The sequence below is a fragment of the Lampetra planeri genome, chromosome 10, assembly GCF_965212315.1.
Source record: "Lampetra planeri chromosome 10, kcLamPlan1.2.h2, whole genome shotgun sequence".
NCBI classification, from domain to species: domain Eukaryota; kingdom Metazoa; phylum Chordata; class Hyperoartia; order Petromyzontiformes; family Petromyzontidae; genus Lampetra; species Lampetra planeri.
The window spans coordinates 6,626,750-6,652,673 of record NC_136116.1 but is presented as its reverse complement, the minus strand read 5'-3'; the positions used below and the strand labels follow the sequence as shown (position 1 = coordinate 6,652,673).

The following is a 25,924-nucleotide window of genomic DNA, read 5'->3' as shown; positions in this document are numbered from 1 at the left end:
GCCCTACGAAGCCAAACGTGCTAATCGAAGGTGCGGGGGAGGACAACAAACCAAACCCATACGTGTTCACACGCATACATGCCCACACACGCATTCGCGCGCACGTGTGCACCAACGCACACGTGCGTGCACATGCACTCATGCACACATCCAAAGGGCAGCGTTTGGAAGCACTGGAGAATTGCTGTAGACGAGGCAGCTTCTTCGCAAAACGTGGTGGCAACAGCAACCCACGTCACTTGGTTTCCAAAACGCGAGGAGCTGACTGGATAACCACTGGTAAATGATTGACAGACAAAAGCAGTGAATTTGAGGATGTGCCAATATTGCCTAATTGGATTTTGCGTGAACAATTTCTATGTCGTGTTACAATTTTGGTTGTGTTATACGGCATGGCCTGATTGGCGCTTTGAGTTCTGTTGGTTCTGTCACGGGGGAGTGATGTCGCAATAGTTGCATTGATGTTGCTGTTGCTATGCACATCAATCTATCTGTCAGTAACATTGCTATTTTTGGTTCATCCTCGTTTGTTGAAAAAGATTGAGTTTGTAAGTAATGCAAAAAAATAAATCCTGTTATAATAGAAATTGGTGCAGAATTGAAATGCAAAAAGCAGAGAAGAGTATTTGGTGTTAGCTCTGGATTACTTTATTGAATATGTTACCACCAATTATGCCGGAATGGGATTTAGTTTAATTAGAGCTGGTTGCCATCATTTTGTTTTCAGTTTTAAGACGGACACCTTTAGGATATAATCAATACAAAATTAAATTAACGTGATTAAATATGTATTATCCATGGCAATTGTTTGATTAATAAACGGCATTATTTATCTCTATGTGAACATTTATAAGTGTTGCTTGTTAAAAGATCTGTAGCTGATAAATTTGGATTGTAGTTACATGTTTACTTTTTTTTATGATTGTAAACTGTGGTTATTTGACCACACTTCACCAATTGATTGTGATGCACTGCCTTCTGCTGACAACATAAGCTTACAGCAGTCTTGACCACCTGTTTCTTGATGCTTGGTGGTCACCAATTCATGTCCTATACTTTGCTGCTGCTTTGGTCATAGGCATCTTAAAAATAAACTCGTGTATTATGAACTGAACAAAATACTGTATTATATTATGACCGCTTGCAGGAAAATATAATCTAAAGTATCCCTAATTATCAAGTTTGCTTAAGTACCTTTTCGAGTCTTATATTTTACAATTATAAATTAAAATGCAACACTTACGTCTTGAAATCTGCTGTTTTGCTTCGACTTTTAACCACGTAAAATTAACTCAAAATGAAATCCAGGCATAATTAAAGAGGACAAATTAAGACATTTCTACCTTCCCTGAAATATATGTCCATGCAAACGAAACAGGACGATTGCAGAAGCAATGTGAAATTACACTTGCGATTGAGACATTAATCAGCCGCTGATTGATTTATTATCATTCTGCTCCCGTGTAAAGCCTTTTCTGAGTCTACTCACGGAGCGTTCCTAAAATAGAGCCAATTAGCATGGCAGCGAGCGCTGCTGCTGTATGCAGGAGAGGCGTCGTCCCAGCCTCTGTCGCCGCACCAGCGCACGAGCACAGCTGTAGTGTGCAATCCCTGAGCTATCAGGGTGTCTCCTACGAGCCGGCCCTTAATTTGAGCCGCACAGGCAGGCGATCGTGGCGTGGCGACCCCGCGATAAAAACACGGCCGTCTTTTTTCGTATGGGGGGTGGTGGAGGGGGAGGGAGTTGATTGGCAAGGTTTATATGTGCATGTCGAGGTTTGGTGAGTGGGCCAGTGGTGGTACGGCTACTGCAGTGACCTGGTGAGTGCCCGAAATGCGGCCAGCCACTCTCGCCGATCTCCTCGTGTAATTGGCAACGTGAACTAGAAAACGCCGTCAAGCCACGGAACGGAGCCCATCAGAAGCGTTGGCTTTTGCATCCGCAGCAAACATTACGTGCAGAATTTTCTCTAAACTTAAATCCACTCGTGCAGGAATCCTTCTACATGATGTTTGTTACCGTAAGAACTATATGGGGCATTTTTCTCATCTCCACTGGTCCGTTCGGTGCTGCGATGCTCCGGACCGAGCACCGCGGCGTGGCGCTGGAGGTAAGGCAGCCATTCTAGATTTGAAGCTTTCGATAGCTGTATCAAGTGAGATACAGCTATCGTGCTGTGACGGTTCCACCTGAAGACGGAAGCTTGTGTTGCCTCCGAAACGTCGTGATTTTTATTTTATTTTTATTTTACTTTTATTAATTTAAAATTTTTACCGACGTGACTTTACCGAAAAAAACCTAAGAATATAGTAAGCCAGCCAGCCAGCGGGCGTCCTCCTGCACGAGTTGCACGCCGCGCTCGCTGCACGTTTGGTCTGCACGCACGCGGCTTCCTGGCTGCTCGAGTTATTTTTAGCCGCTCGCTTGCTGCGCGTGCCATAAAGCTGCCCAGGGGAGGCCGGTCTGCTTGCGCCCGGCACTGAGCCTGCGAGCCATGTGCCTGAGATGAGAGGATGAGTGAAGGCGCTTGCAGGAGCTGCTGGTGATTGCGGGTTTTTATTTTATTTATTTAATATTTTGAGTGAAATTTATTCGGAAAAATACGTTCCGTTTCTGGACTATGATCATTGCTTTGAAGTGGCTTGGTGTTGTTTAAGCAATGAAATAAATTAGGTTGGAAAATGTTCACAGGTTTGCAATTGTGTGGTGGTATCATTCTGTAATTGGTCTTGAATTTAATATATTGCCCCATTTATCTTGATATGGCTGAGATATCATTGTGCGTGCACATATTTTTTTTAATGCAGCATGGAAAGTTTATTTATGCTTTGTATGAATTGCATTGTTATAACAGTGTTCACATTAATCTGGGCAGTTTAAGCCATTTAGACATCTGCACAGAAGTAAGTGGCCAAAAGGAAAATGGATCAATTATTTACTGCTCCCAGAGGCAGTATGCTTCTTGTGAGAATACTGTCCTTTCCCTTACCCTTTGTTGCTATCATAGCTACAATTTTAGTATCGCCCCTTCTGTTTTTAATGGGGGCTCAGGGAGTCTTCCAGTAACGGTGTTCATTTACCGTGTTATAGGTTGTTGATACGAACCTAAAATGACTTCTGGAAACTCGCTGACACATGTGATGAGGTGGCCGGGTGGCTCGGAGGTCAGAGCGCTGGCACTGCTGCGATTCGGGGTTTAAATCTTGGCAGCATCACATAATTACATCGGGTTCTCAAGTGTTTTGACTTCATGGTCGCAGTCCTGCCACCAATGTTTGCAGTAAAATACGATCACATGAAATCAGTTGTTTTTTGCACTCAGTTTACCTAAATATCAGCTCTGACAAATAAAATAATCTGTTTGTCTGTCATGCGGCCGAACATTTTTTTCCGTGGCAGGGGCACGTGGGGGACGTGCTCTCTTCCAGTGTGGATAAAAGGTTTCTTGAAGAGGTATCCCCTCTCAAAAACGGTTTTCTGACGTGGGATTATGCACTGCTCTGAGAGACTTCTGAATGTATTCTTTGTCTCGTGATGAGATGCTGATAGCACAATCGGGCATACATTTGCAGGGAAAAGACAAAGTAAATCAGAAAAAAAGTATTGCAAAATGAGGTTCTGTTAATAACTTAACAGTGTATAAGGTTATATATTACACATGGTGTTTATTACAATTTGAAAAACATTGTCAAATTAAGACATACTCCGTTAATTAATATTGTATTTACACTGATTGTTCAAACCACAAATAATAAAAACTATCCTTAATTCTCCAAGTTATTGCTTTTGTATTGCTCATGTTGAGAGCTTTAATTGGGACCATCTACAATTTAACCAGGATTAAACACATTCCTGTGGAGGGAGCTGGTAGGAACGTTGGGTTGCTCGGTCATTGGCCAGGGTCAACGGCGGCGTGGTGTATTCCGCAAATATGTCCGACTGTGAGGGTGGGCACATGCCAGCGTGAGTAGGTTAAACGTTGAGTTTTATAAGGGCACCACGGGGTGACCAGTCCCTCCCCACCCAGCCCCACCCCTCCCACCCCCCACCCAGCCCCACCCTCCCCACCCAGCCCCTCCCCACCCTCCCCGCCCAGCCCCACCCTCCCCACCCAGCCCCTCCCCACCCTCCCCTCCCCACCCAGACCCTCCCTCCCCACCCAGCCCCTTCCCACCCTTCCCTCTCCACCCAGCCCCACCCCTCCCATTTTTGGATGCACGACGGACGGACACAATAATCCCCTGTGGGCTGGTGGAACCAGGAGGTTCCTACCAGTGCAAGATGTGCCAATGACACGCTTGCTGTCCAAGGGTTATACCATGAAAGAAATGCGTGTTTTTTTTTCTTGAAAGATACATATTTTTCCAATGTTCCATTGTAAGAGGTTACTGGTGTTGCCCCGACCCCACAGTAACATTTTGCAGTCAATTTCCTTCGCCAAAAGTGTTCGCCAAAACAGGAGCCATTTTCATTGTGCGAAAGCTGCTTTTTTGCATTTTGACAAAGTCAGCTGACGCCCTTTCCAATGTCCTCGTGATGTAATGATTCGTAACTATATTTACAGTGAAATTCAGAATACAAGTTATGTCCATAGTAAGTTAACCAAGCAATGTGTTTAGTACATTAGCATTGCATGAAGACACGATTCAAATAAACAAATATCAGTCAACCAAGAAATATGTTAACTGGATTGAATTTTCACACGGAGAGATTTAATTAATCTGCGAAATTTTTTTGGTCATTAGTGTTGAAAAATGTACTCCCAATGTCAATGTATTGTCTCTATCTTTTTCTATGCAATACGCGTGGCATATGGTAGCACCTCCAGTGGCTGAAAGGTTGGCATGAACACATTTATAGGCAACGTATGCAAATCTAAAAACATGAATTCTGACATATATGAAATTGAATGCATGTACTTTGAGCTTAATAATCAATATTCGTCGATGCATAAATGCATACCCATGATCCGATGTGATGCAACAAAATGACTTTTTTACATTATTGTCTGTCCTCATTTGGCCATTTTGGAAATTCGTTCATGCGAACAAAAAAAATAGGTTTTATGGCCAAACTTGGCATTTTAACACCCGAATGACATTTCTGTGATGCCACTCCAGTACACTGCGATGAGTTGTCAATCAAAGAAATGTCATGCCAGCACTTTGGTGGTATGTCTTTCCATAACTTTCAAGTCTTTTTTCTCATGAAGAAGCTTCAAACTTGTATCAGACAGTCTGATGCACGACCTATGTATGTATTTACAAGTTTAGATCTACATGTTTTTGAAGGGACCCTTCTTTACCTATTGTGATGTTTGATTTACTTGCGCAGATATATATATGTCATTCACAGAACTCACAGATTTGTATGAAAATTCCAGGACTGCAAGTAAAAAAAACTCATGATATTTGCACTGACTCTATGGCTCAAATTTGGCTGTGGGAATGTGCTGTATACTGATTTATTTATTTTGTGAATGTCTTCTCCTCGCACTGTTGTTTCAATGAATAAATGATGCTCTTGCAGCATGATTAATGATAAGAATAATAAATAAATGTGACTTTTTCTTTCGTCATACATACAGCTCTTTGTCAAGCCACTATCGGATGAAGGCATCTCTGCACTGTGATGGCCATGCGGGTTGTTTGACCGTAATTACCGCTGCTGGTTAGTACGAGCTGGTGAAGGGGACTCCCAGAACCGGTTAACATCTCACTGGCCACTTACGCTAGCCGTGGCTGGAAATAAAACTGAGGTCACCGGGTTCACATTGCATATCTTTAACTACTTCCCTACTTCTAATCCCCACAGCATGATTATTCGTGACTCAGGACTCTTTATATATTTTAAGAAGTTAAATCTCTTTTATCATCATCTGTATTTATAATGCAGACTTTTTTCGAAAGTCGGCTTTGCTATATATTGCAGCATCAAATAGGAAGGACCGTGTATACATCATATATCCCCCCCCCCCCTCTGTCTAGCATACAACACATTCAGTTTGGGCAGCCAGTGCCAATACACATTTGATTGAGAGGTTGATGGTAGAGTGGGGGGCCGCCATCATATTCAGAGCTGGAATACATCACTGTCGCTCAGCCAAGGCAGCACAGGCTGCCTTTACGTTTCCTTCGCATGGCTGCTGAGAGGATCGCTCTTTCGGCAGACAATGTGATAGTCTCGCCGTGAGTGGGTGGAGGCCTCTAACCTCCTGCTTATGTATACCGCTGCTGCCACGTGCATCACCAGGAGAGCGTTTTGTCACTGATAAGGTGGCAGGTAGAAAGAGGTGGTCTTGTCGCTTCAAATGCAGCTGCTGTGAGCTTAAATGTGTACACTGCAACTGTTTGGTGTGATGCATTCCAGCTCGTCAATATGCTCACCAAGTGAGCAATATGCAATGCAGGGAGTCGTGGTTAAGTGGCTGGTGTAAATCTAATATTTTTGAAGAAGGGCACGAAAGCGTAATTGTTGTATGTATGCTGGCGAGGCCATGCCTATGTAGAAAGCGGCAAACGAATAAATTAATGCTTGTTTTTTTTATTTGGGCCCCCATAAATTACAGTGAAGAGATTGATTGTTTCACTCAAATTGTAAATTGGTTTCGTAATTTGCCTCCCATGGAGTATGACACTTATGCCGCTAGAATGTGAGGAAAGCCCGCCCGATGGTTACTAGTTAACGACAATTATCCATGGGTGGATTATCCGGGTGGCTAATTAACCAATTAATTAAATATATACATGAGAATATGCTTCATTATTAGTTGCTCCTTACTGTTGACTCCGTGCCCACATGACCACAAACATGTCCACACAAACACAGGGGAACAATGAATATGGGTTTCAATTATCGTATGTTTTGCGTTATCCGTGTTTTTGTTAAATCTGGGCTGCTCCTCCCTCCCATTTACCCCTGACAGAGAGTTGACTCTACATGCGATTTCCAATAACTTAACACAAATGATACCGTTTACAGTGAAATCTCTTACATTTTAATGAACGCTGCAGTTTAATTCTACCTAATAGTACTTTGATGAAGAGGTATTCTTCATAAATCCACTGCTGAGTGTAGCACAGATTGCCTTCAACCTGCGCCTCTGTTGCAAAGAATTCAGAGTTGAATATGATGTCTGTGCAACAGGCCATTGAGATCAAATTGCACTGATTAGACAAATGCTGGGCATTTTTCAATATCAGTGGTGGAGTGGCTCAGAGCTTAAACCATCATCTCGCTTGTCGGGTTGTCAACGTTTATGAAGCTAGTGGTCTCTGGGGGGGAGCTGATTCTGGCTCTATCATTTTGCCACTTTCAACGGGATGGGCCATGAATATGGCTTTGTTGCAAGGGTCCCTTTCAATATAAATGCCCCTTGAGAAACCTCCTACAGTCGAACGAATCTGCATATTTGATCTGACTTAAAAATGGCACTGAACTTCACTTCACCTCAAGCGAAGACAGCATTATTACCTCACTTGAGTAAGTACCACAAGTGCGACTAGCCCACATAACTTCCCAAACCATGGACCGTTTAATGAACCAACGTAGTGTTCTCTCCTTCAGTGGAGGAATAGCAAAATGACACAAATTATTTCTTCAAACCCTTTCGTTGCGAGCAGACCTCGACATCGGCATTTAGCTCTTGAATATATTGCTGTCATACACAATAATTAAATAGTAGGTGCTGTATGCAATTTGTGACTGTAACAGTGAACTAAAATTTTCATATTAACGAATCTTCAAAGGTCAGCCCAATTGCCCGGCATGTAACTTTGGTACATATCTCAAAATAAGAGATGTTTGAGTATTGGGTTGCATTTTCTTCGAACCCTGCCAGCACCCCAATGTTCAACCAACTTTACATAAATGTTAAACACTCAAGAGAACGAGTAAACAATCCGATCTGCATTTGTCCATCATGAATTCTGCACTCACAGCATGACTCATAATAATGAGTATGTACAGCCCTTTGCCGATACGCTGCTGAAGGCCTTCCCATGCCGGCACAGTCAAATGGTGGTTGTTTGACCATACCCCACGCTCGTTGGTGAAGCAGACTTTAGAATTGGGTGCCACGGTGGTGAGATGTTAACTACCTCGCCAGGTATACAGGAGGTCGTCGGTTCGATCCCGACCCTGTGACACCTTTTTTACTTAGAGTTTGGATTTTCTCCCCGTGGTCACGTGAATTGTTCTCCCGGTCCTCCAGTTTTCCCCTCCACATTTAGAAACAAGCGTTCCGAGTACTTAGCTGCAATACATTTCCACGTGATAAGCCACTTTTCGTTGAGCTATCATTTGTGGCAAGGTCGATTCTGAAAAAGAGCTACATAGCTCAGTGGGCCTTACCTGGTAGTTTAGTAGAGACCAGTTCAGGTATATCACTCTACCTTTGACCGCAATGTATGGGAAAAGGCCGCAACTCTCATTACTTAATTGTACTAATTTTGTATTGTTCCAACATTTTCTGACTCGACTATAGAAGAATATAAAATGTGTGAGGGGCTAGGAGGAGGAGGGGGGGGTGCGCCCCTTCCAGCCACTTCCCCTCCCATATTGAGGTGTTGGGATCACCGTCTTGCCGTTCTTGTATTAATGACAAAGGGCATAAGAATCGGCGGGTTCCGGTGGCAAGCGCTGACCCCAGTGACGGTGGTTGTCGCCTCCCGTTGCCGGGTGATGCGCTCCCCGCGATGCTGTCGACAGATCCTGGGCGTGCGGAGGAGTGCGGGCGCGAGTGGGCGTGCGTGAGTCATCGCCCCCACCTCCCATGCTAACACAATCAAATAGGAACGTGTACGTTCCCCCAATATGAGACCATTCATCACGGGGAAAATATCGAGTGGCTTTTCTACTCTTTTGCTTGCTTGCAAGTCTACATGCGTGCACCCCTGCCCCCTCCATCACTACCACCACCACCACCCCCTTTGAAATAATTATTTGATAACAGCAGTTTGTAAATACGATCGCTAAATTATGGTTCATTATTTCGGATAGGTTATTGATTAAAATTTGTGTTCCCGCGAATTGCATTGTAGAAGCATAAATTGTGCGGGGACGTGCAGCTGTTGGTAGCAAGCCGCGCGTTTAAGTGGCGAATTAATCAGATGCGGCATCAGTGAGCAGCGATGATTTAATTGAAATAAATTAAACCGTTTTTACTTGGTGGCTTTTTTTTGTACGACTGGCTGCTGTTGTTCACTGTTGTACATTTTTAAAGACTTGGATACATTGGTCGTCTGGTAAATAACATCCTGAAGCGAGCATGTTTACATAGATTGGTTTTCTGCTTGCCATTACATCACTAAGCCTTAACAGGATACAGTGGTGGACATTTCCTGTATTTGCATTCAACGTTTTTTTTTCACTGTAAATCATCCATCCCTTTTGTAGGTGTCGTTGTAAAAACAATCCTATCTGACACGTACGTGGAAGCAAATCTCAGCTGTACAAAACACAGCTTGAACCGGATACATATTCCTATCATAGACCTGGTTGTATATACAATTGTACAACTTAAAACGTGAAACAATAAAACAAATGTAGTCATGATTCTGAGCTGCCATGGATGCAGTAAAATGCACACTTATAAGCACGCCGACAGCGTTGGGGAGGGAGGGAGAGTGGGGAGGGAGGGGAAGGGGTATTTAATTTTATAGAAAATCTCCGGCATGGGATGCTCTGTAATTTTGTAGGAAACAAGATCATGGCAGGGATTCAAATGGTGGCAAAATTGTGTGTTGGACTGCTGTGTGCGTGAACGAAACGAGCACACACGTGCGCACATAAGGCACGCAGCTCCACGCAGGCATCCGCAGGATAAGTGCCCTTCTATATTTTTTTTGCCGCTTGAAATAATAATAGTAGCAGTAATAATAAAAATAAAAGCGCCGCATCCTCTCAGCATGCAAATGGGAAGCGGAGAGAGCCCCGTGATACATGCCGGCGGTGTGTGATGCGGTCTTGTTCATTCATGGGCCATCTTCCATTCAGTAAAAAAAAGCCCCCACACCGTTCACGCGCCGGCTCCATTCATAGCTTGAGATTTGTAGTCCGGGTCGCTTGCCTCTGCGCATCCAGAATGTAGCCACCACCTTCCGCCTCGGAAGCTCCAACGCGCATTCACTTGTGTATGTGGCGGCGTGTTTTAATTTTAGTTGTGCCACCGTCATTTGTCTATTTTTTGATCAATTTCTCATTTCCTATTTTTTTATTGGGAAGGTATTCTGCAAAAATATGGCTGGGTAAGTGGTATTTTTTACATTTTACGGTCTGTATATTCAGGCATGGTTATGTGTGCATATATGTATGCGTGTGTTTATAGAATCATTTTTAAAATGATGGAGGGTGGGGGGGGGGAATCTGTTTATATTGGAGAGAGAACTCTGTGTTACATTAACATTTTAAATAAATTAATTTCACATACACACGGCATCTTATTTTGCATTATATAGCGTGTCAATTTATTTAATATATATATTTTTATGCATCAATTAGGTGAATAGTTCATTATAAATAAAATGTGCATGTGTGTGTGTGTCCGCAGCGTGCATGAGCATGTAATTAATTGTCGGACGGCTTCAATGTTCTCGGGTCTGTCCTGTCAATGTGAATGGCTCCCTCAAGTGGAGGTGACGCCGCTCAGAGCCTCCGATAGCTGACGGCAGATAGGGTGCTGTGTCTGACAGCCGCACGCACTCGTCGACAGCTGTCTCCAAGAGAGCAGAGGAATTGTGAGGGAGGAGAGGGTGGGTAGGGGGAGCAAAGAAGAGGGGATTACAGGGAGGAGAGGAAAGGGAAGAGAGAGGGAGGACAGGAATGAGGAGGGGGGAGCAAGAGGGAGGATAGAGAGGAAAGGATGGGGTTAGGACAAGGAGGAGAGGGATGGAAGACAGGATTGGGATGGGAAAGAGAGAGGAGATGAAGGAAGGAGAGGATAGGGATGATGGGGATGAGAGAAGAGAAGGGGACAGAGAGACGATAGAGAGAAGGGCTGGATGAGGAGAGGGGAGAGGGAGGAGCGAGGGAGGAGCGAGGGAGGGAGAACAGGAAGGAGGGAGAGGGCTGTCGGCGTGCGTGCATGTGTCGACACTGCTGTTTTGATCCCCCGCCACTTGTGCGCTGTGTTCACCGCCGGCTCTTCTCTGCTGTTACCTTTACTCTCATAGGCGGACTGCGCTCTTTGAAGAATTAGAATATTAAAATAAATATGATTTGGTTATTTTTTTCTAATGCCAATTATTTTGAGAAGCCATTACTGGCAGGATGATGTTTTGTTAAATCTTTGATCTTTTTTTCCAGCTGTATTTTTAATAATTTTTTGCTATTATCTTGGAATTTGTTCTGTTCCGTAAGACTGAGAGCCAGTCTAGAATAAAAAAAAACATGTTTCGTTGTAATATTTTATGCTCACCTAACCTTCATGACCCACACCTCATTTGTTTATTTTCCGTTGCTGCCTGCTCCCCCTGCTGCGTTGTGGCTGTATCGGTGACCTCTGTGGGACCGCCTCTGTAAAATGTGCCACGTGGTGTGGGATTTGTGCATTTGCCCGGCGCGGCGTTGCCTCTGCAGGTGTTGCACACAACAGCGAACGTTGTCTCGGCGCCGTCGTCTCTAAGCCACGACGAACCTCACGCCTCCGGCACTGCTGCCGCTGCAACCGCACCTTGCCCCGACCAGGTAGGCGAATAGCGAGTGACCTTCGTGTGCGCCGGCCGAGTTTTGAACGATGACTGAAAATGCTACCGTCGGCAGTGCAGGTGTGAACGACGTGTGGTTGATGCGTTTGCTGCAGGTCAGTCATGTGCAACCACGGTGGGAAAGGACGCGCGTCAAGACAAATCTTGCGGAAATGCATTCGTTGATGTGCGTGCGCCTGCTTTGTGATTTTTTATTTTGAAGCGTAGGTCGTCGGTTTGTTGGGGGCGACTTAATATTTTCCACTGATGTGCCCGTCATGGCTGTCTTGTGAATAGGTTTCCAATGGAGTCGGTTTGTCTGTGATGTGAGGGATATTTTGCATCCAGAATTTTTTTAAATATATATAATCGGCCCAGCAAGCTCCAGGCAGGCAAGCCAGGGAGTGTGGTTTCCTACCTGTACACGATTCTGTTGGATTCAGACTTGTGCAGTAACCTCATAACGTCACAAAACAAACACTGTAACTTGGTGAGAAGGGTTTGCAACAACAAAAAAATCCTAACTTAATTGGGGGTTTTTCGCTGTGCAACATCGCTTGAAATTATTTACATTTCAAAGATGTAAAAAATCAGGCAAGCTGTGGTTAAACATCAGCTATCATCATTGCCACATCAGCCTACCCAGTGGTCATTTAAAATATTTAGAAAATTCACAAGATATTTTTTTTGGCGATCACCATATTACAGGACAAACTTGGCCCAATGTGGCTTTATTGAAAGCGTCTTCCGGCTATTCACGTTTTACCTCATGAGGTCTGTTTTCTGGAACACAAGGGGCGATGTTTTGGCAATATGCGGTTTGACGCTAACATTTTCATCTCCCCGTCGAAAATTTGTGCCGGGAGTGCTGCATCCATTGGAAGGTGTTAATTAATCGACTTTGAAAACTCTTTACCACATGTTTTTGTGAGTTCTTTTGCATATTTTTTTTATGTTGTAATGTAACAAACTTAACACGCACAATGCAAATGTTCACACCTTGCAGCATGCATCTAGCCGTCAACTTGTTGAGGCCGTTCGTCATATGGACGCCTCGGTGGCGAATCATTAACGTTCAGGTGACAAGTGTTAGGGGCGAGCGTCAGGCTGGGAATTCAGTGTCAGGGGCCGTCATTGGCCGTGAGTGCCACGTTGTGGGATGAGTAATGGAGATGGGGGGTGGGGGTGAAGAATAAAGCGTGTACACACAGGAAATTTATAATAGCAAGGGTGGAAATGATGTAGAATTAGTTAAACAATAGGGAGGGGGTAGTCATTTTGGACCCAGGTATGCAATCCTGTTATTCCCATAAGGTGTATTATTTGTCGAATGCGGTTTTTCCCAACATGCCATTTTCCAGGAATGCAACACCCCACATTCGGCGAGGTCTGCCTGTACAGTACCATTCGGGTTTATACTGCATCTCTATACATCTCAAGACGCTCTACAAAAACAGTGTGGCACGCGTATCGTACAGATGGTAGTCTCTATACAGTATACGAACTAAATATAATCTAGAGGGGAAGAGATGGGCATAGGCAGGAGAGAACCAAGCCGCGGTTGGCTTGGGGCTTGGACCAGGAGGCCTTGGGCTGAGGAGAGATCGGAAAGAACGTGAAGGCGAGTCAGTAAAGCGAGATGGGAAGGGAAGAGGTAGGTTGTGAGCGAGCCTATAGAGAATTTATATCTGAAGTTTTCGTGACTGCAATGATCCATACTCTTTGGTTCTTTCGGTAAAGTCACATAGGTATAAAATAACAAATAAATTAAATCGCGACGTTTCGGAAGCAACACTAGCGTCCGTCATCATATTAATAAATGGTGAGAGCAATCTTAAATTTGATGTGAAACTGGATTGGGAGCCGATGGAGGGATTGGGAGTATTGGGGGTTATGGGAACGGCCTTGAGGTCTGGCAATGTGCTTTTTTTTCTGTGATGTTACAATGTTTATTACATAAATGGGTTCGGAAATAAGCTCAGGCTTAGGCTGGGGCAACTTTTTTTTCATCGCATCTGCCTCAAAAAAATGTTGCCCATCCCTCTGGAATGTGTCCATACGTTTTATCATTCGGTGACACTGCAGCGTGGTTCACACACTCACGTGTCGCAGCTACGCTGGTTAAACCCGCCTTGAAGCCGACTCCACGTATTGTGTGTCACGCTTGTAGATAAGAACAGCGGCTGGATATTTGGAGCTGGTGTCAGCCGGCATGTCCCTGCGTTGTTGCACGCCGTGTTGTGGTTTGGCTCGGACGTGGTCCGTTTTTCGTTGAGAGGGCTTTGGATTTGCGGGGAGCGAGTGTGCGGGCGTGCGTCGATGCCGTGCGCCTGACATTTCCCGGACTGTCGTGCTGCTTGCCGGCACAACGATGAGGCGACATCAACCCGAGACACTGTGCTTCTGACGTTGGAGGAAAAACACCAGCGCTAAAGAGGAGAGAGACTCTCGTTTCGTGGTAATTTAGTCACGGCGAGCGAGGGCAATCGCAGCGGTGCTGCGGGCGAATGAAATATTTTTTGTGCACCGCAAAATGTGTTGCGCAAGTCACGTGAATATTTGGTAACCTCTTTGATGGTCTTATATTCGCGTGGAGCGTTGATGAGGTAATTTTACTTTTGAAGTCTGTAATGCAAATCACTTGTTGGAAAATGTTTCCCCTCTGTGTTGCCGAATTTATATTTGTTATTAGATCTGAATTGCGTTTACATTCGTTTTGCATCGCCCAACTGCTTGTAAATGCATTTTACAGCGAGAGCATTGCTGAACACCCCTATTCTATTTTCAGATGGTTGACTGTCAGCGATTATTACAGTTTTGTCAGTTCTTGTTTAATTAAAATCGAAATGCGTGTTTACGGTGAATAAATTGTGCCGTTCAGCGGCTGCAACATGGGGCGAAGGCTGGGCACGCTTCAGACACGCGGGTGCCTCTTGTGCTTTACAGAGAAGTACACAGCGGGTGCATTCACACTGCAATGTACACGCGGCATGCGGCACATTGATTCTGATATATTTAACATCACACGCGAATGGACATTAATAGAAGGAAGCACTGCAAAATAGCGCGAGCAGCTGCGCATGCATATCCTCCTCAGCTCGAGGTTTAAGAATGAATGATGGACTGTCCCTACAATCTGGATATGTTTTATCTTGGTGGTGGGGGAGAGGTGCATTAACCTAGAACAGTTTACAAAAAAGAAAATGTGTTTCCAGCATTGCACGTGTTTTGTTGTTATAACATGGATCAGTGGAAATGATAAAATAATTTCCAGCCTTTGGTTAATCCATTTCTGGATGAAGGCCACCCCATGCTGTGTCAGTCATGCTGCTTGTTTGACCATACTTCATGCTTGTCAGTGTTTAGATACCATTCGCCACTGATGTTAATTGTGACCGGTAATTTAACTCGGATCACCAGGTCTATAACGCAGTTTTTCTTACCACTGCACCACTGCTCCTCCCACCAGTGAAAATTACGTCAGTTTTGAAATGCCTTATTATCAGCACCTGTGCAAGACATGGCTCAAACTCACAGGTTTCTGGTCACCCCAGCAAAAAACAGCCAATAACTTGCCCATGTACCTACGCGTACCCATGTGTATGACACATAGGCCTCACCGGATGGGCTCATGACTGTGTGTGCAAGTGTGCTGTGTGCACTGCAGATCTATGGCCAATACGTGAGCGCATGGGCACGCATAAATGGCAGTTACACGAGCTGTCCTATTAGAGTTTGTGGATAACGTCGATAAGCGGGTAGCAGGATATTGCTTCCATGTTGTGGTGCTGCGCGTATGTGCTCAGATATGGTATTTATTTTAGAAAAGGGGACCGCGTTGTACGGGCATTACATAACGTGGCCACCATGGCAAAAGCAATGCCGCGGAATCGCGCTTGCTTACTGTGTTTACCACAATGCTATTCCTGTTCTGCGTAGCATTGTGGAGGAGCATGACAAAGAGTGTCGAACCGACATGGCCGAACATATCATGTCTTATTTTTGTAACAGTTGTCATGCCGTGGTGCCAGCAGGTATATCGAGTTGCAGGTCGGAGGTCGTGAAAGCTGGCATCTACTTGAATGCAGCCAGACACGCATGTCCTCATTGTTGGCGTGTAGTAATACGCAGGCTTTGCTGATGTAAGTGCCTTATTGTGGTTTTCAGTTTCCCCGCCGAAAGAGGATACCTAATTCTCAGTCCCTTATCTTGGTGTGTACCAAAGTGTTGTAGCATATAATAATGTGCTGTAGCTTTAAACAAGTGGTTAATAAGCTGAGGCTTAGCGTCCCAAGATATCGAGTAAAAGTGCATATGCGGGGCTTATTATGTTATTTTTTGATGGCTAAAATCGTGGGATGTGAAACTGTAGAAAAAAAGAGTGCGAACCAAACTTGAAACCATTAAAATTAATTTAAATGAGATTAATATAGATGTTTTACAATTAAACACAACCATAGATATTGTTATTTATAGATAATTATATTTAATGAGATGATGTTGTGATAAAAGACTTTGCAATAACTTTTAATCATCATACATTGTATTAATCTGGATGTTACGGATCGTGTTGTACAAATCATAACCATAACTCTGGAGTGAAAAATGTAATTTAAATAAGATGGGTCATGAAAAAAAATTCCAGGAAAATTATTTTCCAAGAGTAATGGTTCAATTCAGAACTGCTGAACTACAAAACAATTTGGGGTGACCCTCATGTTCTAATGTGCAGTGTTTTGGGTATTTTGTGCTCAAATTGATGTTCTCCAGATATTTGCAATATAAAAGACTTTAATCCCAAAATCTGTTGCCTCATATATGTTGCAACTAGACGGGTGCCAGTGCGATTGCAAGCAAATCGGCTTTTGATTTTTTGATGGAGTGGAGGGTGAAACAAATCAAGCCTTATACTGGAATTTCAGAGTTTGTCTAAATCAATCAATTTGCTTTTGCCTCACTCGTGGTTACTGTGCATATGGATTGCAATGGGATTTAACTAAGTATGCATACAGTCTGAATCATCATCTGCCTTCATAAAACCAGCTTAATTCTGGAAAATCAAATGCACTGCATATATTTTTTTCTGTTGCTATAAACTGGACCCAATCCCTTATGGGGGACCTTGGCGAGTGTTCAATAGTGATTTATATTTTAGGCCTACGGCTGTTCCTGTGGTTCTTGGTTTTGTGCCGACGGCCGACAGCACTGCCCCCCCCCCCCCCATGTGTCGCGCTGTCCATGGCGTGTACCCCACAGCCACTCTGAGAAAGAGGATACTCACGCTTTTGAGAGGCTGATGCAAAATTAAGACGGCACAATGAAACAAAGTTGAATTTCTCTCTATTATGTGATGTGCTTCCGGGTTGTCCCATTTGTTGTGCGGAATGATGTCAGACGTTAAGCAAACGTTGAATATTGCTTTGTAATGGCAAAATGAAAATGCTATGCTGCCGCTGGGATGTGCTGTTCTGTTTACATTCATTTGTATGCAAAATCGTCAGACGTGCTCACGAGTAACCGCAACATCAAGAGGGAGCGCGTTTCTGAGCAGATGCCCTGAAATTGCGCAATTAAATTATTCAATACGCGGCGACGCAATGTCCACCCACGTGTGCAGTCGGATCTACAGTGAGCAGGGACGTACAATATTTATCCTCGCTTAAGTACCTTCGCGGGTTTACGCCTTCCCAGCTGAAATGTATGGATGAAGGTTGCTCTTTCCGTGCTTCCATTGGCATTTGCAAGGCGTAGCCTCGTTGCCTTTAAGAGAGGCCCAGAGATTCCAGGCGGTAATTGTGCACGTCGCTAATGATGTCGCCGTTCGTGTTGGTCCTAATATTGTTCAGCTGACGCCTGGGGCTTTTGTAGGCGTCTTGAGTCATTGCAAAACAAAGGGCACCCCATTCATACTACGTTGTTATTGTTAAATTCATTGGCAACGCGCTTATCTATGGGAATGTACATATATATATGTGTGTGTGTCTTGAAGGATGATATTCTCGTACGTTTTAAACCGGTATTTTGTGTGATCATCTACTCCAGTGGGGTTTGTTTTGCACCACATTTTAGAAAATCATTGCAGTTCATCCTGCATAATCCGTTTTCTACCAAGCACCTCCGATTAGCACGGCTGGTTTCATACGGTGCTAAATAAGTTCAACATACATACATACATAATATTTGTGCATGAAGTCACCATTTGGAGCACCTGATTGCATTCGCAGACCGCGTTGGGTGGGTGACATTTTCACTCGCGTAACTGTTGTGGCATCATTGCACAGGAACCTGCTCTCCAAAGCAGAGATTAATTTCTCCGGGAAAAACAACTCTCCACCAGCTTTCATTGCTGCCTTGGTTTTTTTAATTGTTTATTTTACAAGCTTCCGTGGCTTTTTTCATGGGTTACTCATATAAAGGTTTAATCCCAGACACCTGCTGTTGTTAAAGCATATACAGTCAGCACCAGAAGGTAATGATGAATATTCATCGGAACAACAATTCCGTTTTTTATAGTCAGAGAATGTTAAATACAATACTTGTTGGGTTGTTTTAAGCCCTTTGTGTATGTTTCGTTATTTAATCTATTTCATTAACCAATTGTTTGTACTCTCTTGTATTTTTCAGTTTCGTGAATCCATGCGAAAAACAAGTGTTTGAGGTCTCATACAAATCATTTTGGACATAGCGCAGCTCCACTGTGTCTTGTAACGATGGAAGGCCTCTTTGCATGCTCAAGATTGTATTTCTGGATGTGTAGAAATGTGTCACATTTAAGCGCAGTGTGAAGCAGGGTGTCTGCGAATAATACATTCTGAAAAACTGTCAGGATATAATTTTTTAATTTTACAATGACTCCGTTGGAGGTTGTGAACCAAGGGATCAATGCAAATGAACCGAGTACAGTTTGAGAAATTGGGAAAATCAATTGAGACAGACATGGAGAGGCCGTTTACCGGCAACAAACTAGAAAAACCTGAATTGCACCTGGCAGACACCAATGACATCCCGATAATCCACAAGGCCAGAATTAGTGCTGCCAAATCTGAGCAAGGGGCCACAGTGGTTGCGGCTGGAGTGGAACAGAGAAGCCTGACGAATGCTGCTCGGACTCCGCACAGAGAGCAGCCGCCGGGTGCCATGGTGCAATCTAAGTCTACGCAGAACTCACTGAGCGACAATACCACATCCAGTGACCCGACCATCGCGGAGTTCAGCATGCAACCCAGCAGGGTGGAGGCAGCCACGACGGTGGCGGCGCGGGAGCAGCAGGAGATGGAGATGCCGAGCATCGTGATTGAGCTGGACACCACCGGCACGGAGGAGGGCGAATTATCAGCGGCAGCGCTGGGCTGCGTCAGCGACGGTGCAGAAGTTGTGGCCACGGCGGGAGCTGAGAGGCTTGGAATAGCTCACGAGCACAACGGGCCACGTGGTGACGCGCCCAGCATCGTCTTCGTCCATGGCGACGTGCCCGGCTTCGCGAAGGGACGAGCCGGGGCAGGCAATGGGGAGCGGGAGCACGGGTTGGAGCAGCCTCCCGGACTGTCTGTTCTGCTGGTGCACGATAGCCGGGGCGAAGATGACAGGGAGGCAAGCCGAGCGGAGCCGGATCCTGCGACCGACCAGCAGGCACGAATTGCAGTTTTTTTTCAAAATGAGCTGTTGATGTGCACGTGAATTAAAGTTGTTCATTTTAATACCAAAAATCTGATCAACTTCAGCCATATATATATTTTACGTAAATGGTTTAAGATTGGCGCCTGTGACTATATTATCCGGAGAGTGCCCGGTCTCGCATATCTCAGAAGTCAAGCAGAGTTGGAGCCTCGGTAGTGCTTTGATGGGTGACCACCATGCAAGTCAGGTTGTTGTAGGTGGCTGTGGAGCTGTGCTGGTCAGCTGAGCAGTGCAGCAAAATCTGTTGTACTGTACTTCTATGATCCCTTGTCTATGCTCCCTACCTTCAATAACAAGTGCTGATCAGCATGGTGAAGTATGGTCAAATAACACCCAGGACACATGGCATTGGCAGGCCCTCATTCAACAGTGGGTTGTACATATGAGATTGTTGCTGCTTGAGTGATCTTATGTGATATATCATGAAATATTAAACCTTTTTGTTCCCATGCTGAAAAGCAAATAATATCTTTTTTTTGGCTCGCTGTCTTTTTTGCTAAACATTTTCATATCCTGTTATTGTTTCAATGAATAGGCTCATTATTTCCTTCATTGGCTGCTTTTTGAAAACTGCACCTAACAAAGCCTGTTATCTTTTGATAACGAGTTTAATTAAATGTGTTCTTTGTTCTTTGCCACAGAGACGACCACAAAACCAAGGAGCAACGCGGAAAAGAACCAAGGTAAGTTGAACCCTACCGCACACTCCCGTGTCTGTTTCAAATTGCCTCTTAAAACATTTAGGGTGCTTGAACCAGCATTTGTGGGTACCCGCCCCCACCCCCCGTTCTGAACCAGTGGGTGGTACACAGTGGCTGAGATATGGGGAACTCCGCAAGAGTGGGAGCTCATAAAATATTGGGGTGATTGTTTTCAGCGTTGACTTGGGAGTGCTTCATGGGCGAGAAGGGCAAGGAACCAGCGTAGCCCCCTGGCCCACGCAGAAAAAAACACCCGAAACGCAATCCTTGCTATAAATAAATGAATAGCAGGGATAGATGTGGAGACACATAGATGTGTAGATGGATTTATTGGGGGATGGATGTATGGCTGGATAAGTAAAATATTTGTTTTCACGAGAAGAGAGTGTGGAAATGTCAATGCCATTTTTCTTTTTTAACCGCCATAATCACCGGCATCCATGTAGGACATCAATACTAATCTAATCAACGCTGACAAACGTGCACTCTCAGAATGCCGCACTTCGAGGTAAACATCATTTAGTGTGCGAATGAATTCTCTACCCTTCGGAGCTCAAACAGGTTTTAATCACGGCATTTTAAAGAAAAAACACAGCAGAGTGATATTTGATATTTTGCAGTGCGACAATCTGCAAGCGGTCAGACCCATGTGTATCTGTTTACATTCTAATTAAACCATTCGTCAGGCGGGATTCAATCTCTCCACGTATTGACTCTGCTCGTGGTGGAATGCGAACCGGTCCTCTCCAGCGAATTGCTTTGAGAGCGCAGGTGGCAGACAATGGCAGGATCAATCTTGTTTATCTTCAGCAGCGATGGCTTGCAGTGGAATCTTCAAGTTATCGCTCACTGCGATGCCTAAAAATAAAAGTACGCATGGTTAAGGACTAAAATATATAATTCTGCTTAATTCTTCGGTCAGAGGTGGAAATTTTTTCACCATTTAGTATTATTTTGGATGAATTATTTTTGTATGCAAATTTTTGTAGCTGTTGAACAGAACTGCTGCAGGAGCAGATGACAGATCGATGCAGATTTACAAATATGCATAATTTTATTACCCATGAATGCAAAGGTATATGCTCAAACAGCATGTACACTACATAGACGCATACAGAAGCATATACTTGCTTACTCTTTGGTTCTTTCGGTAAAGTCACGTAGATAGAAAATGAATAGATCACGGACGTTTCGATCGCAACACAAGCAACCGTCATCAGGTGAGACAGGAGAACTGCTGATGCTGACGCAGCAGTCCTCCTGCTGTGTTTGTCTCACCTGATGACGGTTGCTTGTGTTGCGATCGAAACGTCCGTGATCTATAAATTTTCTACCTACGTGACTTTACTGAAAGAACCAAAGAGTGGATTCCTGCAGTCACGAAAGCTTCAAATCAACATATACTTCCCGTTGCTATATTGAGCAATTTTAAATCATTTTCTGCGTGATAATAAGAATTTGAGAACAGCCAACACCATAACTGGTCTGAATGATACCTAAATTGTTGTTTTATATGGCACCAATGGTTCTTGCAAATGGAGGGTTAAAATCGAGGTTTATTCCCGTACCTTACTTCAATTAAGACATTACGGCGTTTTTTTTTCTCTTCCCAGAACATTCTGTACTTTGCAATGCAGGGTGTGTATTCGGCCTCCTGCCAAATGGCATTCTTTGTCCACATGCCTTTGTGTAGATCATTGTAAATCGGTGCTTATAAGTTAAACTCATGAAACAATATATGTTTGATGTGTATATTCATTATGTTCAGATAAGGTTTGCATTCACGGTAAATTCTGGTAGTGCTTTGGACTCTGAATTTTTTTTATTTGGAGCCCATGTATGTTAACAGCCTCTGACCAATTCATTGAGGAATCTGCCCAATCTCATCAGATGTCAGAAGCTAAGCAGGACAATGAGCCTGGCCAGTCGTCTGAATGGGTGACAACCATGCACAACACGGCCCACAACACAGATGTTGTTGCCTGCGGTGGGGCTCTGTTATCAGCAGAGTCCAGTGTGGCAAAATCAGTACTATGCTCCCCAACCTATGCTCCCCACCCTGACCAACCCACGATGACCAACGTGATGAGGTATTGGTCAAATAATCCTCACATTCTACGTGACATGTGGAGGCCCTCATCCAGCAATGGATTAACAAATGGGCCGTACTTGCAAGTCAACGGAAGTAAGCGTATCAAATTAGCGCATGTGTTTTTGTGGAGCATTTTGCCTGGCACATCTCCACCTTGGTGTCTCCTGCACATCGTACACAGCAGCCGCCGTTGCACATTGTTAGACACCTCGGGTCATGCTCACACTCCTCTCTGGCATGTTCGCTTCCCGTTCAGCCCGTTAGCTCTGCCTAAGCTAATCTGTTCACGCATCACCTTAATCTGATTCTCTGCGCCTGTGACAACTTGAGAACCAAGAAATGTTCTCCCAGATGCCAAGCATTCCATCGTTTCTCTCCTCCAGTCGAATGCCAAGATGAAGTTGGTGCGAAGCCTGGCTGTGTGCGATGATCCTTCCCCGCCTCCGGCTTCAGATGCTGGTGTTCAGGACAACCAGGTTTTTTTCCTTTTTATCCTTATTCTTAAATTGAAGTGGTTTAGAGCCACACTCTGTTGGAACAGTGGGAAACGGTTCCTGTGGTCACACCGCTTTGAATAGAGTGGCTTAGCAGCGCATAAGATAATATTGAGTTAAAGGTAAGAAATTATAATCCGTCACAGCCTGCTCATTTCATTCTTTGGCCAATGCGGTTCACACTAAAAATATTACAATATTTAATGGTCCTTTGTAATTCATTGTTGGATTAAGGCCTTCCCATGCCATGTCGGTCATGGAGGTTGACCTTTCTTCACCATGCTGATCAGTGCGGGCTTGTGAAGGTGGGTGGCTAAAGATCATGTTGCTTTTCATGTTATCATCGGGAATCAAAACTCGGATCGATGTGTTCACAGAGCAAGTATTTTGGCCAACAACAAAACAAGATCATGACAGCCCATGCTCCTTAATTTCTCTACAAATTGAGAATGCTTCGTTTCCCCATGATCCATTAGGATGGATACTGCCCCTATTTTGCGGGAAGTCGGATTCCCACACGGGTGTTCACGGCTTTGCCTCTTCCTGCATCCAAGGAACCCCACGCTGGGGGCAGAGAGGAGGAGAGTGTTTTGCGCGACAAGGACAGGGGCAGCGAGAGGGCGACTGCCGAGCGACAAGAGAAGATGCCCAAGGTGCCCAGGATCTTGTCGCGGGGTGAGTGGAAAATGCCCTCCTGTGGTTTGCTTGGTATTTCTTCCTGCATAAACCCGTGTTGTGGACAGAATACAACTCAATAAGGAACAGAGCTGTCGGAAAGACAGCGTCCCTTTCCGACAGCTCTGTTTCTTCACCTGAGGACGGCTGCTTGTGTTGTGGCCGAAATTTCGTGAGAAATTTGTTATTTTATTATGTTTTATTTTTCTTATTTTATTATTTCCCTTCTACGCGACTTTACCAAAAGAACCAAAAAGATGAATCCCTGCAGTCACGAAAGCTTTAAATCGAAATTTAACTCAATAAGGTTTAATTTATAGCATTAGTACGATTTAGTCAACATCAAGTTTTGGCAATGAATACACTTTTAAATGAACGATAGCTTTACACAACTTGATTGTGGTTGTCTAAATAGCTGCCCGGAGGTTAGAGTGCATGACTCACAAGTGGAAGTTTGCGAGTTCAAATCCCGATCAGGGGTTGACTCAGCCATGAGTCCCTGAAATGAAAATGAAATAGGAGAGGTCAGCAGAGATCGTTCTGTGGAGTGACATTCCCACCAAAGGAATGAGGAATTTCCACCACTGGCTTTGGGCTTTGAGCAGCAATGAGCATTGCCACCGTGTTTGTTTGAGCTGTAAGATGCATTGACTTTGAAACGACAGACCATCTGTAACATAGAACAATGGCTCTCATTAAATATTTGGCCAGTATTTAGATACATAAAAAAAACGAGTGTTTGTACATAACGACATCCGATTTTACTTAATTAAATACAAATTTCCACCAGTAAAACACAAAGCTGGAACATGAGTGATCTGGTAAAGGTGAGAGCACGAATGAGATGTCTTTCAATGATTCTGTATTCATAGGATTCTAAAAGTCAAAAGGCATGACCATCTATCAAACCACAGGGCTGGTATAATACATCACAGTGGACACGGCTTAGTGCAATAATTCAGAAGGATTGACTCTGTTGGCTTGGTCACGTCTTCAGAATGCACGATGGGGAGGGCCTTTTAGTGCCACATTAGTCACGAAATGAGAGCAAAAAAACAAAGGCAGAGAAGACGATTGTGTGACGATGGCTACTATGTTGGCGAGGTACACTTTAAGAAATCTAAATTCGTCTCGGTTGTGCCCTAAAAAATGTGTTTCATTAAACAATAACAAAATAAGCCACTTAGTGAGATTAGGATAAGGCACTGGCTGCAGGCGAGTCAGTAGGATATAATGAGTTGATAATTATGATGTCGGCGCTTTTCAAAAGTGTTGCCGAGCAATATGTTCACTGCAAATAACCAGGAGATTGCTGTTCTACAGCTCTGCGGTGCGTTATGCATTTAGTAGCCACCGCTGACCAGAAAACTGCGTAGTGTTTTCTCGACCGCTAATGTTCCATTGGGTAAACGTTATGAATGTGTATGAGGGTACACATCGAGGTGGCGAGTTCGTGCCTCCGCACGGTGTGCGATGTCTCTTCTGCTGTTCTCACGCTGCTACCTTGGCCTTGTAGTAGCTGCCCTGTCTCTCCACATTGCTGAGAGATGGCAGTGTTTGTTAGTAAGCTTTGTAAAATGCGAATGTGTCTGTTTCAATTCTGATGTGTCAAATGCGGTGATGCTGCAACGATGCAAGGGAAACACGTTGCTGCTGTTTGTGTGGTGTTATGAAGGCTGCCGGAACCATGGTAGTTTTTTCTCCAGCTGAAAATTTCAGCCTTGCTGAGATGCACAAACACTTTAACGGAGAACCCTAACTTCTTATGCTCTTGTCATTTATATCATGAATTGTAAATTCACTCGTAAAGTTTTTGAGTTAATGCTTTTTTTACATTTTCAGTACTCGACTGATGGTTACACTCGTTCTGTACCCTTGGTATATAGGTACATTGTGTTCGGCTTTGAGGTACACACTTGTCTGAATCTGCAATGTCCAATTCCCATGTCAGATTTTGGGAATGCAGTGTTTACCACGCAGCTAAGCATTTAGGGTTGGGTAAAATCACACACGTGAAATAATTATCGTGAGTGAAATAATTACAAAGAACATAAAGTCAGAGGCCTCAAATTAATCTTCCTAACTTCTGTTTGAAGTATATATTGTATGCAGATGCTTAAAAATAACTGCCACTGGTTTCATGCTAACACCGCATCAGCCAGCGAGCAAAATTGAAAACGTTAATATCTAGATAACATTGAAGAGAGCACAATGTTCCAATACCCCAACCAGGGATAAAATGCCAATTATGTTCCGACCATTTCTTTTTTGGTACTGCTGCCGCTGTGTGTGTGTGGTCCACGTGCGCAGGTTGCTGTAAATTAGCTTTGTGCTGGCGCACTTCCACACCGCCGCATTGTTATTGCCTCTCTCTGCGTGCCTTCTAGAACAGGAATTCACAGCTCATCTCCGCTAACGATACCGCATCGCGGTTGCGGGCTTAAGTGAGAGAGAGAAAAAAGAAACCCAGTGACCTCAAATGTCCCTCTGATTCTTTTCCCTTTCTATTTTTTTTGTTGCCTTGATTTTTTTTTGTATTCTTAGATGTTGCACTCAGGGAGTGGGTTTTAATTGCCCACAGCTGCCTCGCATCCATGGGC

At 44.2% G+C, this 25,924-nt stretch overlaps 1 protein-coding gene across 5 annotated transcripts in view; it reads left to right on the top strand.

Moving 5' to 3' along the window:
- Positions 1-25,924, top strand: part of LOC144720929 (R3H domain-containing protein 1-like) — a 60,773-nt gene that overhangs the window by 5,004 nt on the left and 29,845 nt on the right. For 3 of the 5 annotated variants that reach the window (XM_078598106.1, XM_078598102.1, XM_078598105.1), the window contains exons 3-7: positions 11,579-11,686; positions 18,310-19,314; positions 20,004-20,045; positions 22,539-22,631; positions 23,204-23,324. In XM_078598106.1, the coding sequence (XP_078454232.1) occupies positions 18,568-19,314; positions 20,004-20,045; positions 22,539-22,631; positions 23,204-23,324 (1,003 nt within the window). In that variant the 5' untranslated portion in view covers positions 11,579-11,686; positions 18,310-18,567. Of the gene's footprint in view, positions 1-9,707; positions 11,687-18,309; positions 19,315-20,003; positions 20,046-22,538; positions 22,632-23,203; positions 23,325-25,924 lie in introns of those variants that run through there. The other 2 variants (XM_078598103.1, XM_078598104.1) reach the window with 2 other exon arrangements.